Raw genomic sequence first — 19,777 nt, forward strand, 5'->3', positions numbered from 1 at the left:
TTACAACGGGTGAATTTTAAGGTATGTAAATCACACCTCAATAACGCTGTTCACTCTGAACATCAACTTCCCTGAGACACAGTGAAACAAAATGAATGGGACCAACTCAAAACTCATCACCGACCTCTCCCGGCTGCGATTCCACTTTTTGTTCACTCTCTCTAACTCACTCCTTCCTTAATAACCCTGAGAGAATTCGAAGTCTCTGTGCTAGAATGCAGCTCTCAGTATTATAAGAAAGGATGACAGAAGGATGGAGAGAGAGGGCCGTGAAACAGACTCCCTTGGAAGATGGTTAAAGATTCTTCCAAACTGACCTTAAGAATAAACCATCCGGATCTCAAGACCCCCCAGGCAAAGCGGACAAGACGGTAGCAGGAGCTGAGCAGGGGGGCAAAGCAAGAATTCTGAAGAGCCAGTGCACTGCAGCCAGCTGGGAGGAGGGAGAGGAAACCAAATGTTTTCGCTACAGAAAATTATTTTTGTTTGTTCTTCGGCTCAGCTGGTATCTGGGAGAAGTGGCAACAGGAAATAGAAGTGAAGCCAATACAAACCGGGCAAGTTCAACTGCACTGATTTTTTGGAAAAGAGCTGGTAAGCCATCTTCAGCAGCAAGAAAACCTCATTTCCTTTCTCAAAGTGCTTAACAAAAGTCTTTTGGGGATGTCCCAGGATCAACAACCAGAGGACGTTCCTAAATTGTGAATTTTCCACGTGCAGGAGGCCCTGGCGCCTTTGTGACCGTCAGCAGCGAGGGTCACTTTCCAGGGCGGCACAGTGATGGGGACAGAGGCGGCGTAAGCTGTCCACCCCTCCCCCCGGGAATGCTCCTTGGCCGACCAAGGGGCAGGCACACTGCTGATCCTGGGACGCCGGCGGTGCCCCAGACAGCTGGGCTGTGCTGCCCCGGATGCTTTCTGATGAACAACCTCTCCATCACTTCTGCGCCCTGATTCCTCGGCAGGAGTTAAGTCCTCTCTGCAGGGGTGGTGTTTCTTTCCCACGTCTGCCTCTTGGCCTGTAGTCGAGATACAGCCGCAGGAGGGCTGGGCTCCCTACAAATGCCAGAGGCTTTCCAGCGCGAGGAGGAATTGCTTGGGAGGAATGAGCTTTGCAGAATAAAACATTAAATCGCCTCTGTATGCCGTAGGCTCACGTCAGGGAACTTGCTGATTTACTATGTGAAAATGGCTCTCGTCCTGGGAGAATCTTTTAGGATCTTTAAGGTAACAACAGGTGTCAACACACCTGTCAGATTCTCGCATCTCCTGTTTCAAACTGATTCTGAATGAGGACAGGGGCTGCGTGTCATTTACTACCACCCCTAAACCCGTCCCTCTCCACTTGAGGTCCTTTTGTGAAAATGCCAGCAAACCCCTTTTCATGGAGCTCCCACCACGTGCCGAACCCTGTGCTCAGCGTTTAAACAGTGCCTCTTGTGCAGTCCTCTTAGTGACCCCATGAAGATGCGTGTCATTCCCATTCCCGCAGATGGGAAAACTGAGGCTCAGAGAGGAACCATTCACCTAGCAAAGGGCGAAGCTTCAACTCCTGGTCTCACTCACATATGCCCTTACTCTTTTCTGTGATGCTGGGACGTTCAGCCTTTGGGAACCCGATACAGGATTGTTTTAAAGGATTATAAAGATGGCAAAGCAATTCCCACTCAGATAGTCCCCCTCAAGCCTCTTAGGTGGAACCAGAGATGATGATTCTAATGGGCTCCAGTGGTTCGCTAAATTTAGGCAGGCCCCCTTCCTGAATTTTTTTTTCCTGAGTACATCTGTGTCAAGCCTGGATCCGGGTAGACTTTAAGAAAGAAGCCTCCACAGGTTGAAATTAGAGCCCCACATAATTTTTCACATCAGAGACAAAAAAGATCTCTGCTTACCCTCTCAATAGGTACCTAGATTGCATGAGCACCTCTGAATCCTGTCATTCCCCCCATCCCGCCTGTCCCAAACCTGCAGCACCTACTCCTCCTGTCCCCAATCCTAGCACCTACAGAAGGGGGTGCCCCAAATTCTGGTACCACCATCCCTCTTGTCCCCAGATCCTGGCATCTATTCCTTTTACACACAACCCTGGTACTGAAACAGAGCAGGACCTTACGGTCTTTCTCCCCTATGTCCTCTGCCTGCCTTTTGCCTGTGGAAAACCTTTAGCCAGAGAATAAGTTTAATCAGAGAAGTGAGAAAATGCAGAAAGAAAGGAAAACAGTCAAAGGAGACCAAATAATAATAGTTTAGTCATTAAGCATAGTCAAGGACCATTAGTTCCTTCTCAAGGGCTATAGATATTCTGAGCCATATCCTGTGAGCTGTCTTATAGATACTGAAACCCCCGCCAGGCGAGAGAAGTTAACTACGTGTTGACCAGACTGTAGCCATGACGTAAGGTGTCACGATTCCAAGAATTGGCCTCAAGGAAATGGGAACACACTGACCCTGGAACTGAAGATTAACTGTACTTAAAACAATCAAGATGACGCTGGTCAGACCACCGATGACCAATTTCAAGATGACCGTCAGAGCTGACTGTGCTGTTTCTGCACGTAGCCCCTCCCTCAGCCTATAAAAGCTCTTGCCCACTGGATGTCAGTGGGGGGAGTCGGCCTTCGGACAGGCATCCCCTCCCTCCCACCCCGCGTAGGTTGCCGGCATCCAAAAGAAAGCACACTTCCCTTTCCACCAACCTGGCCTCTTTATTGGCTTTTAAGCAGCGAGCAGCTGGACCCCACTTTCGGTTACAGTACCACCATCCCTCCTGCCCCCAAATCCTGGCACCCATCTCCTGGGAGGAGCTGCAGGCCCCCGGCTGAGGTCCATGTGTTTCCTGTCCCTCTCAGGAACTGTCAGGGCGGGGATGCTGGCTGTCAGGGCGGGGATGCTGGCTGTGCCTCTGTCTTGGTGACCCTCAAGGACCAGAGGCTGTGGACCCAGGGAGAAGCCCTCCCCGTCGGGGTGAGGGGAGAGCAGGCCGTTCTCCAGGTCTGCCTCCTCCTAATAGGAGGAAAGTCTGAAACCTATCCTGTCCAAGAGATGTGGCTAATAATAAAACCTGGATAAAAATTGAGAGCGAGGGCCTCGTCTAGCCATGCATTAAAGAAGGGAGCTCCAGCGATGCATCTCCCAGCCCAATCAAAGACTGATTGCTCCGCTCTCTGAGGGGTTTGACATCAACTAGATGCACCGCCTACAGTTCAAAAGGCAAAAGGCCCACAGCCTGAATCATTTCCCCGAGGGTTCACCAAGACGCTGAAATTCTCCACGCAGCCTAGAGCAATGAGGGAGGGGAAGGCAGGGTTAAAGGAAGCTATAAAATAGGGAGGGGTGTTCCTATCAAAATGCAAATTACTTATGTCCCCAGAGAACACCCTCCAAGGGCTCCCTGCTGCCCTTAGGTACAAGCCAATCCTTAGTCGCCCATCCCCCAAGGTCCCTCCGTCCTGCTCCTGTGCTCACTTCCCAGCCTTTGCCTGCCCGTCACCTTGCTGACTCCTTACACGCCTGGTCTCACTTGCCTCAGACGCCACTCCCCTGGGAAGCCCTCCTGGTCCCCCAAGTCACCAGAGCCTGGAATCACCACATTCCATCCTATAGCTCATGAGGGCAGGGACCACATTGCTCACAGCACTGAGGCAACCTCTCCCCAACCCAAGGGGCGGGGTATTTCCTGGGTGGGCGCAGCAAGATTGCTGGGCAGAATAGCGAAGCCCGGTTGGACACTGCGGTCAGAAGCCAGGTAGTGGAATAGATGTCTATAGGGGTGGCTCTTCCATGAGCCTCTTAGGTAAGAGCATCTTGATTTGAGTAGGGGGTTGGCTGGGCCCCTCTCTAGCAGCCATGTTTATAATCACATCACATGGTCTCTGGCCAAGGCAGATCAAAGGAGGGGGCTACTGGACCCCAGCCCAGCCAATTAAATAGCTCTCTGTTAGAAATTTGGAATTAAGTTGCCAGATTGCCAGTCTTCATGTTGTTCGAACATAAAAATCTAACCGAAGAATCACTCGGGCTGTGGGGATAGCTGCATGGCATCCAGCCCAGGGTCAGAGGGCTGTCTGCAGAGGGGGGAGAGAGAGAGACAGAGACAGAGAGAGAGAGAGACAGAGAGAGGGAGGGAGAGACAGAGAGCAAGAGACAGAGAGAGACAGAGAGACAGAGAGAGAGAGAGAGGGAGAGAGGGAGAGAGACAGAGAGAGAGGGAGGGAGGAGAGAGAGAGACAGACAGAGAGAGACAGAGAGAGAGACAGAGAGAGGGAGGGAGAGACAGAGAGCAAGAGACAGAGAGAGACAGAGAGAGAGAGAGAGGGAGAGAGGGAGAGAGGGAGAGAGACAGAGAGAGAGGGAGGGAGGAGAGAGAGAGACAGACAGAGAGAGACAGAGAGAGAGACAGAGAGAGGGAGGGAGAGACAGAGAGCAAGAGACAGAGAGAGACAGAGAGAGAGAGAGAGGGAGAGAGGGAGAGAGGGAGAGAGACAGAGAGAGAGGGAGGGAGGAGAGAGAGAGACAGACAGAGAGAGACAGAGAGACAGACAGAGAGAGGGAGGGAGAGACAGAGAGCGAGAGACAGAGAGAGACAGAGAGACAGAGAGAGACAGAGAGAGAGAGACAGAGAGAGACAGAGAGAGAGACAGAGAGAGACAGAGAGACAGAGAGAGACAGAGAGAGAGAGACAGAGAGAGAGACAGAGAGAGACAGAGAGAGAGAGAGAGAGAGAGAGGGAGGGAGAGAGAGACAGAGAGAGGGAGGGAGGACAGAGACAGACAGAGAGAGACAGAGAGAGAGAGAGGGAGAGAGGGAGGGAGAGAGAGACAGAGAGAGAGGGAGGGAGGAGAGAGAGAGACAGAGAGAGAGAGAGAGGGAGAGAGAGAGAGAGAGAGAGAGGCAGAGAGGTGAGGGACGGCTGCCATCGCCATGAAGTCTCCAGCTGGGCCCACCTTGAGGCCTTGCTTTCCGGCCCTGGCTTCTGGAGACGGCCTTCTGGCCTCAGGGTACCTCCCCAACCTCAACCCCCTTTCGGCTTAAACCAGCTCAACTTGGTTTCTTCATTCACATCCAGAGAGTCCCAAGTAAGACAGATTCTCTTAGAAATTAATGCCCGACATCCTCTGTTTTTGTATCAACTCCCACATCAGTAGAACTCATGTTTTTAAAATGTAAAACTTTTCATGCCCATTTGGTAATCTACAAAATATGCAGACATTGCAAATCATGTTTTCATGATTCAGGTTTCACAGTGAAGGGTCATCTGTCAGGGGGAGAAATAATTTTAAATGTCAACCACTTAGAAAAGAAAAAAAACATCAACCACTCAGAAGGTAGTTAGAAGTTGCCTTAGAAGGTGTCTGCTTGGACAGTCGGGGCTGGGCTGGGAACATTAAGTGGCCTCAGGCTGAGGGTCACCACCTCCCTTTGGGATAACTCCTGGGGAACCACGCCGACGACAGGGGGCCACTGTCCACGGTCCCACGTCCGAAACCAAGATGCAAGGCCCCCTCTCTGACCTCGGCTTCCCACCCGCGAGCGGACTCACTTGGATGCCTCCCTCTGCCATCCTTCGACCTCGTCCAGACCCTTCCCCGTTGCCCAGTGAGGCTGGAGCAGCCCTCTGCTCCGTGCCGGCCCTCAAGAAGCTGGTCCTGAGGGAGGGACCCACCCCCGGGCAGACCAGGGTCCCCCAGAACGCTGACCGCTAACCCCCTGGGCTCTCAACACACCCAGCTCCGTCACCACCGCCCTTTCCGAAGTCAGCCTGCCCCCACGGCCCTTACTTCAGACCTTCTCCCATCTCCTCAAACCCCTCTCTCCTCCCCCAAGTCCTCACAGCGGACCACCTCAGCTCGCACTTATCTTGAGAAGGTTGGGAAGACAGGGGCCATGCGGTGGGAACCCCAAGCCCTCCCTCCATCCATCCCCAGAGCCTCTGCACCACCCCATTGGGACAAGGGACAAATCTTTCCCACCCTTGTCACCTTCCCTGGACCCCAATCTTGCCCAAATAGGCCAGGTCTCTCCAGCGTCTCGAATGTCTTCCTACTTTCCCAAACCTCTCAAATCCACCCAGTTTTGACCACGTCCTCTAGCGCCATTCGGGTCCGAGTCATTGCCTGCCGCTGTCTGACTGGTCTCTGCTTCCATCCCGCTCTAGCCCACCCTCCACCCTCCAGCCGGAGTGGTCCTCTAAGGGTCTAATCATCACCAAATGACTCCCTTACTTAAAACTCTCCAGTGGCACCTCCTCCCAGGACCCTGTGGGATCTGGTCCCGGCCCCTCCCGTGCCACCTCACCCACTGCCCTCGTCTCCCCCACTCAGCACCTGCCAGCTCACGCCTGCCCACCCCTCAGAGGACAGGGGCAAATTCGCCCCAGAGGAAAGTTCTCTTTGGAAAACGTCTCCGTTCCCCCACCTCCCACCAGCTAAAAGGGCCCCTCCACTGTTATCTTTCCACACGGCATCCTGTCCTTCTCAGAAGCATCAGTTATCATGGTGGGTAACGACACATTTCTCTGGTTATTTGTTTAATGCCCATCTCTCTCCCCCAGCTGATAATTCCATGAGGACACGGACAACGTCTTTTCTTTTTTAACTACAACACGCCCACAGTGTGCTGAACGATTGAATGAGGGAGAGGAAGCTTGGACTGGAACACGTGACCCCTAGGCTCTGAAAGTCCACCTTCTCTTCGCGAAGAGCAGCCTCAGCTGGGAACTGCTCTGGCCTCGCTTTGAAGGCGCACCAGGAAATCCACCTTATTTGCAGGTTAATGTCCTGCCCTTCCCTCAACGCTCAGCTGGAGAGGCCTGGAGTTACTAGAACTTCAGAGTGATCTGTCTGGTATCTTGGGGAAACTCAGCCAGAATGGGCTCCATGCTACCCAGAGCTGCTTTACACGGGAGCCAGCATATAGACTGGAGAGCAAATAAAACCGTGCTTCCTGGAATGTGAGTGTGGGTGCTGTTACTGGGTGCCGTTACTCTGGGAATACAATCCTGTAGTCACTGCACTGTGACTATTACAGCTTTGCTATTGCAGAGGACAACGGTTTGAGCTCGGGATAGAAAAGGCTGGGGATGTCACGAAATATTATTGGGCCATAAAAAGGAATGAAGTACTGCCACGTACTCCAAATAGATGAACCTTGACAACATATACTAGGTAAAGAAATCAGTCACAAAGAACCACGTATTGTCCGATTCCATTTATATGAAATGTCCAGAAGAGGCAAATCAGTAAAGACAGAGAGTGCTGGTTGCTTTGGGTGGGACTGGAGGGTGAGGGGTGGGTCGGGAGGTGACTGCTGAAGGGTCCAGGGCTTCTTTGGGGGAGTGATGAGAATGTTCTTAAATGAATTATGGTGGGAGTCGCACAATTCTGTGACTCTACTAAGATCACTGATTTGTATGATTAATGGGTGAATTGTATAGTTTGTGATTTATAGTTCAATAAAGCTCTTACCAAAAAAAAAAAAAAAAAAAAGACAGGCTAGGGGTATCTGGCAGGGGGAAAGGGGTTTCCATGAGCAAAAGTATGGGGTTCTTCAGTTATGATGTTCTTTGCTTTCCCTTTGCTTCTATACGTATTTCAAAAAAAACAAAAACAAAAACAAAAAACACCTCTAAAAACCAGTTCACATGTCAGGATTACAAACCAGAAATCCACGGCACCCTCTGAGGGTAATTAACACCTGATTTTTAAAGGCGGCTTTATAAAATTAGAATCAAATGAATGAGCAATTTCATTTTATTATTTGAAGACACTAGGAAAGCAAAGTGATGCTGTCATGTAACATATTTAATGGCTGTGGGGTAAGCATTTGATCTGTTGGTTTAACCCCGGGGGTACGTCGATAAAACGGCTGTCGGCAGCACAGAGAATTAGTCATTTTACAGCCTAAAGGCTGGGATGGAAGATTAGCTGGGAGTCCAGCAATACTGAGTGAATTTGTGTGACGTACCCATACATTTCAGAGCCTCCTAAGAACCCAGCTTGAAATCATTCTTCTCAGTGACATCCATTTTATCCCATTTGCTTGTTCTTTTCCTGCCCAGCCCGCTTGCTGCCAATCTGATTGCTAAAAGCACTTTTAAAACAAATGTGGACCAGAGACAATTCGATCGCTTATCTGAGGCGAATGTCATAAACAAGGCTAAGGGATAGGAGAAGAGGCTCGCCAGTATCTGGGATGACAGCACAGTTTCAGGGTAGAGTGAATGCAATGGTTTGTTACCGGAAAACTCCTGTTCACATGCTCACCACCTCCCCAAGAGGCAGGGTCTCCAAGCAGCTTGGGGAGGGTGGATTCTTACCACATGCGTAGGCGACGGTGAGGTATTTCTTCACTCCCGGAAGACAGGGGCTTCCGAAATGGTGATTGTTGACGAGAATTTTGCATCTCTGCTTCCCATAACACCTCCTGGATAATACTTGCAAAGCCGAGTAAGACAAGCAATCTGAGAGGCAAAAAAAAATCAAGAACTTCATGTTGGTTGGATTCCACGTATGGCCACCATGTAGCTACTGTTATTTTCTGTAAATAAGGATACTGAGCTGGATCTCACATCTCACGGAGATCGTTTCTCTGATTATTTTCTGTCTCATCAAAGCACCCCGCATGGGCTAGGTATCAATACTACACAGGCAGGCCTGGAAGGGCTTACTTTAATCAGACTGCTCGAACGCTCTGCTGTCACTGGTCGGAAATCCTTATGTATTTTTGAACAAGGGGCCCTGTATTTGCATCTTGCACTGGGCACTGCCCCTGTCTCCCCAGTCAGGTAACGGGCCTCGCATATAGAAGAGGCAAAGCACGCAGAACACTGAATAAAGATTCGTATTTCTTTTGTGAGCGTTGCCTCTCTGAAATATTTTAGTTATTGGTTAATTCTGAGAATCCTTCTCCCTGTGTGAGCATAAGCTCCATGAGGACGGGGACTATTTCTATCTTGTTCCTTATCTAATTCCCACAGCCTGGTCCACTGTGGAAATCCAGTAATAACGAATGAATGAATGAACAAAAGGATAGATGGATGAATAAACACAAGGATGTGGTTTTCAGCACCCTGGCATGATGCCATCACAATTAGTAAATATTAATTGAACACGTACGGAGGACAAGGCACTGGGCTAGGTACCGTCTGAAAAACAAGTCAGAAGAAGCCTGCCTTGCATTCGCAGGATGTCGGATGGGGCTGGAGAGACAAAACCCACATTAACCTGACGGCTAATAATGTGAAACACGGAGTGAGTGTCAGCAGTGATTGGTCCAGACAAGAGGTGATGGGGTTGGAGGCAGGAGAAGTTGCCGGGGACCGGAGTGGTCAAGACAGGCTTTATGGAGCAGAGGGGCTTGGTCATGGGAGAAGCAGCATGAATTGGACAGAGGCAGGCAAAGAGAGAAAGGTAGAAACACCAAGGCAAGTGGGCCAGAAGCACTTCGTGGGAGTCTAGGGGCTCAGCGTGAGCTGGAATAGCGGGCGTGGGCAAGGAAGACGCAGTAGATGAGCCGGAAAAGCAAAATGGAGCAGGACCAAGCTACCTCTGAACGCTGAGCTAAAGACTTTGAACTTTATTCTGCAAGCAACAGGGAGCCTAAAAAAATGCCTTGATGCTACTTCCTTTGGGGACAGTGTATGGGATGCCCTGGGAGAGAAAAGGAACCAAAGGCAGGGAGACTAGTTTGGAAGCAATTTTAATAATACACGTTGGGAGGAGTTAAGGGCTTGAAGAGAAGGGAATGGAGAAGAAGAGAATTCTAGACACCTCGCAAAGTTCAGCTCACTATAACAGCTAACATTCTGCCAGGCTCTGCTCTCAGCACTTGTATGTGAACTGATACAATGTTTCAACAACCCCATGAGATAGGTTGTTTATTATAATATCTTATATTTTAGAGAGACTATATATAGGATAGGATATATTATTATGTATCATAAGTTGCTTATATAATCTATAATAGGTTAGTTGATATCTAATAGATTGTTTATATTACATATATGTTTATATATATATATATAGAGAGAGAGAGAGAGAGAGAGAGAGTGTGGGTGTATATATATATAAAATATCAATTTTGTGAATGGGGACACAGATGTGTGAGAGGTTACGGAACCGCATACAGCTAAAGAATGAGGACAGCAGGGTCTGGACGTGAACACCCGGGAAAGGCCCTCAAGTCTGCAGGTTTAACCTTTTAACCTCTGAGCTCCACTCTTCAGGTCTCCAGTGGGGGGGAGTGAGGGCCCCACTAAGGATGAGTCAGACCTTCAGCCTGGGGACAGAGGAGATGGCGGTGCCACTGCCGTGGACAGGGGAGATCAGTAGCAGTAGGCAGTTTGGAGGACGAGATGGTAAATTCATTAAAATAAAACAAAACAAAATAAAAAACTATTCTGCCTTTCAAAGGGGAAGGACCATTCAAGAAAGTTTTCAGATCCTGAGATGCCCGTGGGATGTGCATGCCCGCAGAGCCTGAGGGCGGATGCTATGAAGCTGGTCTCAGGGAGAGCACAGGGGCCCCCAGTCACAGGACTTTTCTTTTCTTGGCTACACCACGTAGCTTGCGGGATCTTAGTTCCCTGACCAGGGACTGAACCCGGGCCGTGGCAGTGAAAGCGTGGAGTCCTAACCACTGGAGCGCCAGGGAAGTCCCCTCACAGGACTTTTCTTGTGCTGTCTGTTCATGTCTTACAGATGACAAACTCCTCTACCCTGTAAAAACAAAACCCCTGCAGTCCAATCCCGGAAACTGTCTCCAGCCTTATCGCCTTCCTTCACAGTCAGGATTCTGCAAAGGTCCTCCATGCCGGCCACCTCCGCTGTGTCCCCCTCCACCCACGTCCCAGCCATTCCCCAATGTGCCTCTGCCCTCCACACACCCTGACAAGGGTCCCTTCCCTCAGATCACAGGGACCTACCACTGTCCTAGCAGAGAGATGTGGCGGCCCTAATCCTCGCCCATCTCCGGAACTCGGGTGCCTGAACACTCTTGCTGGAGGCTTCCTCCCTGACCTTGGCTGCCTGGTGCCCTTCCCCCCCATCTGTCTGACTGCTCCATCCCAGAGACCCCTGCAGGCCTGCTCGCCCCACAGGAGGTCCTTCCTCAGCCTGGGCTCTCTCCCTGCACCTGCACACGCCATCTGGGCCCACGTCCACCTGGACCATCGGAAAACTGAGGACCCGACCGCTTCCAGCTCCCATAATGGATCGCCTTCGCTGTTCTCTCAGGAACCTCTCACTCCTCACGCGACATTCATCATGTTCCCCTCCCCCACCAACACCCAAGCGAAGCTCTCAGTCGCGCCAGCCCGGCCAGAAGCCCCGCCTCCCTCCTCCGAGGTCTGATGCTCGGTCCTAGAATCATCCCTCCTCAGTTCCCCGCTGCAGCTTCATCTTCAACCCTGTCACTTTTGCAGGAAATCTTTTTTTTTTTTTTTTTTTTTTTGCGGTACGCGGGCCTCTCTCACTGTTGTGGCCTCTCCCGTTGCAGAGCACAGGCTCCGGACGCGCAGGCTCAGCGGCCATGGCTCATGGGCCCAGCCGCTCTGCGGCACGTGGGAATCTTCCCGGACCGGGGCACGAACCCGTGTCCCCTGCATCGGCAGGCGGACTCCCGACCACTGCGCCACCAGGGAAGCCCTCCAACTCCATCTCTTATGTTAACTAGAGATCCGTGAAAGAGTCCAGTTGAAAGGAAGGATCTGTTTGGAAATTCCCTGGAGGTCCAGTGGTTAGGACTCTGCACCTTCACTGTTGAGGGCGTGGGTTCAATCCCTGATTGGGGAACTAAGATCCCATAAGCAGCACGGTATGGCTAAACCAAAAAAAAGGAAGAAAAAAAAGAAAGGAAGGATCTGTGGTAAACACCACAAAGCTGGAAAGACAATGATCTTGAGGAAAGGACAATTAAATTAAATAAATACACACACACACATATATGCACACACACATATATACAATATGTAAATTATATATTTGTTTATGTAATATGTGTATATTATATATACACACATATAAAAATATATGGACCCTATAAACATATATGTATATATGTGTGTATGTGTGAATATATATGTATATATTTTTGGTGATATATCTAAATGTATGTAATATGTATATCTCAACAAATGGTGAGGAACATTCTTATAAAAGCACTTGATCTGAATATATTCATGAAGGTTCTGATTTATTTTGCTAAGTCCAGTTCCATGATCACTGGAGTGTTGGGCACATAGCAGACACCCAACAATGATATATTTAATGAATGAATTAGTGGACTGGCATGGACGCCAGGGAGTGCAAACATCCCATATATCTGGCTTTAGAATGTGTTTGCTCTGTGTGTGGGGGGAGGGGCGGGGTGTGATCCGTGAGTTCAAATCTGTGCTGAGAAAAGCTGCCTGGAGGGGCTTCAGGAAGCTGTCAGCCTCCTTTTGGTCCCTGGGTCAGTTCTCTGCAACTCGCTCTGGCTTGGAATAGATCCATCTTTTTTCTGACTGCTTCTGAATACTCCAGTCTAAAGGAGGCATCTTGCTGGACCTAATCTGGTGCGTTCTTATGAATGAAAGAAAAGTAAACAGAGCAAGTCAAGCAGCCAATGAAGATAGGATGAAATGTTTTAAGTGCCTGAGCATCAAGTACGTCTTTGTGAAGAGTCAAGAACAGTAACGTGAGCAGTGGGTATCATCAGGGTTCCGGCAGGCCACCCAGCGCTCAAATCGGACAACGTAAAGCAAGCTTGATAAAGAGACTTTACAAAGGTGTGGATGGGATGTGAACACCTCGAAGGATGGTGCAGGACCCCGGGGCAAGGAACAGCAGTGAGATGCTACCACCCCAAGCCTAAGGGGCGAGGGCAATGGCTTCCAGAGCACAAAGGGGGATGCCCCATGGAAAGGGCTGCTGCACGGAGCTAGGGTCTGCGGTGGGCAGTCGTGCTGCTTACGGTGCGTTGTGTTGCGTTAGGTTAGCTGCTTTGGTGCCTGGATCTCTCATTGGATGAGAGCTCCTGGAGGGCATGGGAGTTTCTCTGCTGTTTGCCCAGCACCTGGTATCTGCTCAACTCACTGAGACTCTGTGTCCCTCCTGCGTAGCACGAGGAACATCTTTTTCACTGTCTCTCTGTGAGGTTTGTATGAAGCAACTGCGGAAGTCAAAGCCCACATAAATGTGAACTGTTCTCACCAGCTGTCTCTAAGGTCGAATGGAATACCTCCTATGGTTAAGAGTCCAGAAAGTGAAAACAAGCATATGGTACAATCAGACCTAAATATTAAAGTTTAACCTGCAAATAAGCAAAAATTTAAAAACACTGTAAGGAGAATCACCAAGATGGTAACAGGGGATATTTCTGGCTGATGGGAAAGTTTTTTTTTTTCCCCTATCGATTTTAAGATACTTCCCAAGTTTTTGAGTTTACATTGCTTTGAAATGAAAGCGTACAAAATGAACTTTCTTAAAAAGAAAAATAAAATTCACGTCTGGATAGAAGACAGCTTTTGAATACGAGGGTCTCTGGGGCGATTATTTTCAGAAATGTAAATTTTTCTGCAAATGTAATGATAAACTATTCTTTTGTATAACCCAGTTTGCCCCAGAAGCCATGAAAAGTTTACCTAGGAGTAAAAATGTATCCTTTGAATTTTCTTCCAGTTTATTTAAAAAGTTGTTTATTGAAGTATGATTAATTTACAATGTTGTGTTAGTTTCAAGTGTATAGCAAAGTGATTCAGTTATACATATATACGTATATATTCTTTTTCAGATTGTTTTCCATTATCGGTTATTATAATACAAGATACTGAGTATAGTTCCCTGTGCTATACAGTAGGTCCTTGTTGTTTACTTACTTTATATATAGTAGTGTGTATCTGTTAATCCCAAACTCTTAATTTATCTCTCCCCAGTCCCTTGCAGTTTATTTTTATTATTATTTTTCATTGCTTTGTGGACGCACAGGTTCTTCTCTGAGCACATGTATCAGTTGAAAAAAAGAAACCTTAAATCTCAAGAGATCTGAGAATGCACTGTATGATTTCTGTATAAGCCACCTACACTGGGAAGAAGTAACCGTACGAATTACGAAGTTATTCTCAGAAGTCCTATAATAACTATGATTGGTTTTGTCTGTAAACTATTATTTTTTTCTGTTTCAAAATAAAAACATGTTTGTAGTTGAAAACTTGAAAATCACAAATATGCCTAAACCAGGAAAATAAAAATCCCCAGGAAATCCCACTAATAGGAAAAAAAAGGTTAACCTTTAAAGAACATCCTTGTAGTCACTTTCCTATGTTTAAATGTCCTTCCCCCCCAATGGGATCATGTACATATTACTCTGTATGCGATTTTTTCTCATTTATTAATATATTTGTGAAAATTTTAACATAAGCATCATTTTAAAGAGGTGTAGAGATTCTCACTTCATGGATGTATCAGCCCTATTTACAATACCCTATTGGTAGACATTCTGATGAGTTCCATGGTTTAATGCTATAAAGAATTCTATGTGAAACATCCTTAGAGATAAACATTTGCACACAGGCATGGTAGTTTCTAATTCTTGGAAGTAGATTGCTTTGTCAGAGGGCATTCAAAATGTTAAAGTTTTTGACACACACTGCCAACCCGTTACCCAGAAGAGTTGTACCAGTTCATGCTCTTGCCAGAACGGTATAAGAGCCCTGGAAACATTATATTTTCTTAGGACATGTGCCTGACCGTATTCTTTAAGGCTCACAGAGGAAGGGCGGGGGGAAGAGACTCCCATTTGTAAGACGACAATCCTCTTGCACCCAGGAGGTCCTGTGACCAGCGTGATTTACAGAGGCAGGCTTCTGCACTCACAGCTACCCTGGGAGTGAAAGAATTTATCTTGGTGAGAAGGAAAGAAGCCACAGTGTGTTTTTAGGAAGAGGCCCAAGGTAATTCAGGTCCACTTCGGGTCTGACCATTTCCTTGTTGATGCTGAGCTCTGAACCATTGGCAGGATTCTTTTTTTAAAGTGGTTATTTCCCTCCCAGGCTGATTCTGTTTGCACCTCTCTGCCTGGCAAACTACCCTCCACCCCAAAACATGTGATAACAAGATATTCAACTTTTTTTTGGGGGGGGGAGGCTACTGTTTAACAGAAACTGAAGTTAATCGCTCTTTACAACCTGTGTTTATTCAGATAATTAGGCTGGTTGCTCTTAAGAGACTTTCTTGGCAGTGGGAATCCCTGGCACCTTGATCTTTGGCTGAAAAGTCCAGGCCTGCCCACACTTGGCCTTGGGGTGGCCTTAGCCCAGCCTTTGACGTCCATTGTGTCGTTTTTCTCATTCACTTCTTAAGGAAATAGAGTCCCTGGAGCCCACACAGAAAATGCAGCTGCAGCAGGAAATGACGTCCCATAGTGGAGGCCCAGCGAAGGGAACTTTCTGGAGGCCTGCTTTCCTAAGTTCACGCCCGGGTCTGTGGGAAGGTTCTGTGTTAGGATGCTGCTTCACTGGTGTTTCTCTGGAACCAACGCTGATCACTTCCATACCTTTCTTTCAGTTTCTCTTCCACTAGAGGAGCTGTAAGTTTTCGGGTTTTTTTTTTTTTTTTTTTTTCAAATTTTTTGGCCATGCCACACGGCATGTGGGATCTTGGTTCTCCGACCAGGGATTGAACCCACACCCCCTGCATTGGAAGCATGGGGAGTCTTAACCACTGGGCCTCCAGGGAAGTCCCAAAAAGAGCCATAAGTGCTGAGGGGTCTGACTTGCTTTAAGATCTTTCAGAAATTTTGGGTCACCACCCTCAAGAAGAGACACCAGATCTACCTGTGTTTGAACCTGTGTGACGGTAAAATGTCACTTTTTGACAGCTGTGACGGTGAGTCAGCCTTTGTAGTAGTTTATAGGGCCGTGGTAATGAGTACCACAAACTGGGTGGCTTAAACAACAGAATTTTGTTTCCTCTTGGTTCTGGAGGCCGGAAGTCCAAGATGTCAGGAGGGTTGGCTCCTTCTGAGGTTTCTCTCCTTAGCTTGCAAATGGCTGACCTCTCCCTGCGTCCTCACATGGTCTTCCCTCTGTGTGTGTCCGTGTCCTGATCTCCCCTTCTTATAAGCAGTCACGTTGGATTAAGGCCCTCCCATATGACCGCGGTTTAACTTAGTCACCTCTTTAAAGGCCCCATCTTCCCAGACAGTCACAATTCTGAGGTACTGGAGGTTAGGATGTCAACACGGGAATTTTACGAGGACACAGTTCAGCCCGTAGCAGCCTTCAAGATGGCCCCCAATGGTCTCAACCTCCTGGAATTCACACCCTTGTGTAGCCTCCTCCCTCAAAGAATCAGCTGGTCTGTGAGACCCATAGAGTTGGGTGGAGGTGACGGTGTGTGGCTTCCATTTGCTCTTCTGCATCTTGGGCTTTGGGAGAAGCCAGCTGTCATGTCTCAAGGACGCTCGAGACCTATGTGGGGAGAACCAAGGTCTCCCACCAACAACCTGCACCAACTTGCCCGCCATATGAGTGAGTCACCTTGGAAGTCCAGCCCTCAGATGACTGCAGCCCGAGCCGACATGCCAGCTGCAACCATGAGACACCATGAGGCCTTAAGCAAGAACTTCCCAACTAGGTACCCCAGAATCCCTGCCCCACAGAAACGGTGTGGTAATAAATGTTCATTTTTGTTTTAAGCCATTAAATTTGGGAATATTTCATTACTCTGCAATAGAAAACAAATACAGTAGATGCAAACTATTACATTTAGAATGGGTAAACAACAAGGTCCTACTGTATAGTACACAAAAGTATATTCTGTGATAAACCATAATGGAAAAGAATATAAAAAAGAGGGGTTTCCCTGGTGGCACAGTGGTTGAGAGTCCGCCTGCCGATGCAGGGGACATGGGTTCGTGCCCCGGTCAGGGAAGATCCCACATGCTGCGGAGCGGCTGGGCCCGTGAGCCATGGCCACTGAGCCTGCGCGTCCGGAGTCTGTGCTCCGCAACGGGAGAGGCCACAACAGTGAGAGGCCTGCGTACCGCAAAAAAAAAAAAAAGAATATAAAAAAGAATGTCTACATGTGTATAACTGAGTCACTTTGCTGTACAGCAGAGACTGGCACAACATTGTAAATCAACTATACTTCAATTTAAAAAAATTAAAAAAAAAGAAAACAAATACACATTGCTGGGGAAAGAAAATCCTAAAACTACAGAAGTAGCTTTGGGACTGTGAAGTGGGCATAGTTGGGAGGACCTTGAGGAGATGGTTAAAGTCCAAGGGCCTTGAAGAGAAGCCCAGCATCAGTAACCTTTGCGTCCTGAGCCAAGCGCATCTTCAAGGCAGAGCTTCCCAACTTCAACAGTGAATGCAGGGACTTCCCTGGTGGCGCAGTGGATAAGAATCCACCTGCCAATGCAGGGGACACGGGTTCGAGCCTTGGTCCGGGACGATCCCACATGCCGCGGAGCAACTAAGCCCGTGCGCCACAACTACTGAGCCTGTGCTCTAGAGCCCGCGAGCCACAACTACTGAGCCCACGTGCCACAACTACTGAAGCCTGTGCACCTAGAGCCCATGCTCCACAACAAGAGAAGCCACCACAATAAGAAGCACATGCACTGCAACGAAGAGTAGCCCCCCACTGGCCGCAACTAGAGAAAGCCTGCATGCAGCAACGAAGACCCAACGCAGCCAAAAATAAATAAATTATAAAAAAAACAAAACCAGCGAATGCACACAGGTACACTGAATGCATCTCCTCAGGCCTCCAGGCTTCCCTTGGACTCCTGATTTGGGGTATGGGCAGTGCCTCCCTTTACCCCTCTGTGCCATGCAAATATAATTTTCTGTGTGTGATGACGTGGGAAGACTGGGAAGCCCTGTTCAAGGCCAGGGTGTGGTGTGTGACCAGCGCCTCACCATGGCTGCGCCTGCCCTGATACATTCCAGATGGGACCAGCTTAGAGGATCACCCATAGAGCATGGAGACTCTGTCCGCCCTCCTCCCAGCCCAGACCCGGAGGGCTTGCCGAGGACAGCATGAGTACCCTCATATCCTTGGGGATGTCCAGCAGAAGCTTGGGTCCCGCTATGGGAGGTACTGACGGCCAGGCCTTGGGCAGCCCTGAGGATGCTTGTGGGAACGTGATGCCGTCACACCATGATTTGGGGACCACATGTACCTGCCCGACTCCCACCAGGGGCGTCCCCCTCTCCACCACCACTCAACCCATTCCCTTTGAACTTATCCTACGTATGAAGTACACAGACGCAACCAGCCCTATATAGCAAACCCGGACTACTAGTTCAGAAAAATATATACCGTGGCATGGGAAACTTCCAGCAGAAAAAAATGTATAAAGGGTTCATATCTTTACTCTGTCTTGAGCTCATAAAAATTAATGGAAAAAATAAAGATCTCAACAACCACAAAAGGACAAAGGCTAGAGATACAGTGTGTGCAAAGCACAAATACAATAACCACAAACACAAGGGGAAAGGTTCAAGGTCATTCATAAACAAAGAAAAGCAAATAAAAAATATACAGAAAGGCCACTATATACCTATTAACTTGGAAACATGAAGAAAAATCATACAGAATGCTGCAAAAAATTGCAGGGAAACCCACAGTTCTACGTCGCTGCTTATGCACATAAACTGGTACGAAAAGGTTTCGGAAAGACCTCTGGTGGTACATGGGAAGAACTGTAAACATGCCCATGCCCTCCTTTGGAATAAAACTTCTGGGAATTTATCCCAAGGAAATAAACCAGAGGAAAGAAAAAGCTACAAGCACAGGTTCCTTACACATTGTTTATGATATTTAAAAATCAGAAACAATGAAATAGGGACTTCCCTGGTGGTGCAGTGGTTAAGAGTCCGCCTGCCAATGCAGGGGACACGGGTTCGAGCCCTGGTCAGGGAAGATACCACATGCCGCGGAGCAACTAAGCCCGAGCGCCACAACTACTGAGCCTGCGCTCTAGAGCCCGTGCTCCGCAACAAGAGAAGCCACCGCAACGAGAAGCCCTCACACCCCAATGAAGAGTAGCCCCTGTTCTCCGCAACTAGAGAAAGCCCTCACGTAGCAGCGAAGACCCAATGCAGCCAAAAAATAAATAAATTAATTAAAAAAAAAAAAAAGCAATGAAACAGCCACCAGGGAATGGGTAAGTAAAGTATATATTGTATCCCTTTAACAAGAGAGTGATTGACTTTGTCAGGAATTCACTGGTCATGCGGAAAACCACCCGTGACATAAAGTGAAATTTCAAAGCAGAATTCAAATGTATCTACTTCAGAATTGCCATTATGTAAAAGCTGTTTTCTGCTCATCACACACCAGGACTTGGAAGAGATCCTGAAAAGAAAAATCTTTTCATTTGATGGGAAAAATCTGTGGCTGAATCTTTCTCTTATTTCTGTTCAATACAACGACGGTGCTTGTGCAGAACAGCAATCATCACGACAATTATCTTTTAGAAGAAGTGGAAACGCTCTCGCTGGGTATCTGCGTGCTAACGCCCCGCTCCGCCCTGCTTTCTGACCGAGTATGCGGGGCTGCCCTGGGTACCCAGACCCTGAGCTTGTGGGGCTGCACCAGACTGTAGCTTATATGCAAGAGGAAAAGCACACACATCCCCTTTCAGAGGCCCAAGGTGAGACCCGACCACTTGGCCTTTAGGCAACCATCCTCCCAAGTTCATACCAGGTTCCGGGGTTAAAAATAAACAGCCCTTTCTCCTTCTTCAAAGCGCTGAGGCCCAGCTGCAGTAATAACTTAGAACTGAGAGCA

At 48.4% G+C, this 19,777-nt stretch overlaps 1 protein-coding gene across 2 annotated transcripts in view; it reads right to left on the bottom strand.

The window, feature by feature from the left end:
* Positions 1-19,777, bottom strand: part of EVA1C (eva-1 homolog C) — an 84,153-nt gene that overhangs the window by 12,201 nt on the left and 52,175 nt on the right. For both annotated transcript variants that reach the window (XM_060009815.1, XM_060009814.1), the window contains one exon: positions 8,314-8,457. In XM_060009815.1, the coding sequence (XP_059865798.1) occupies positions 8,314-8,457 (144 nt within the window). The remainder of the gene's footprint in view (positions 1-8,313; positions 8,458-19,777) is intronic.

This window comes from Delphinus delphis, chromosome 4, assembly GCF_949987515.2.
Source record: "Delphinus delphis chromosome 4, mDelDel1.2, whole genome shotgun sequence".
Lineage (NCBI taxonomy): Eukaryota > Metazoa > Chordata > Mammalia > Artiodactyla > Delphinidae > Delphinus > Delphinus delphis.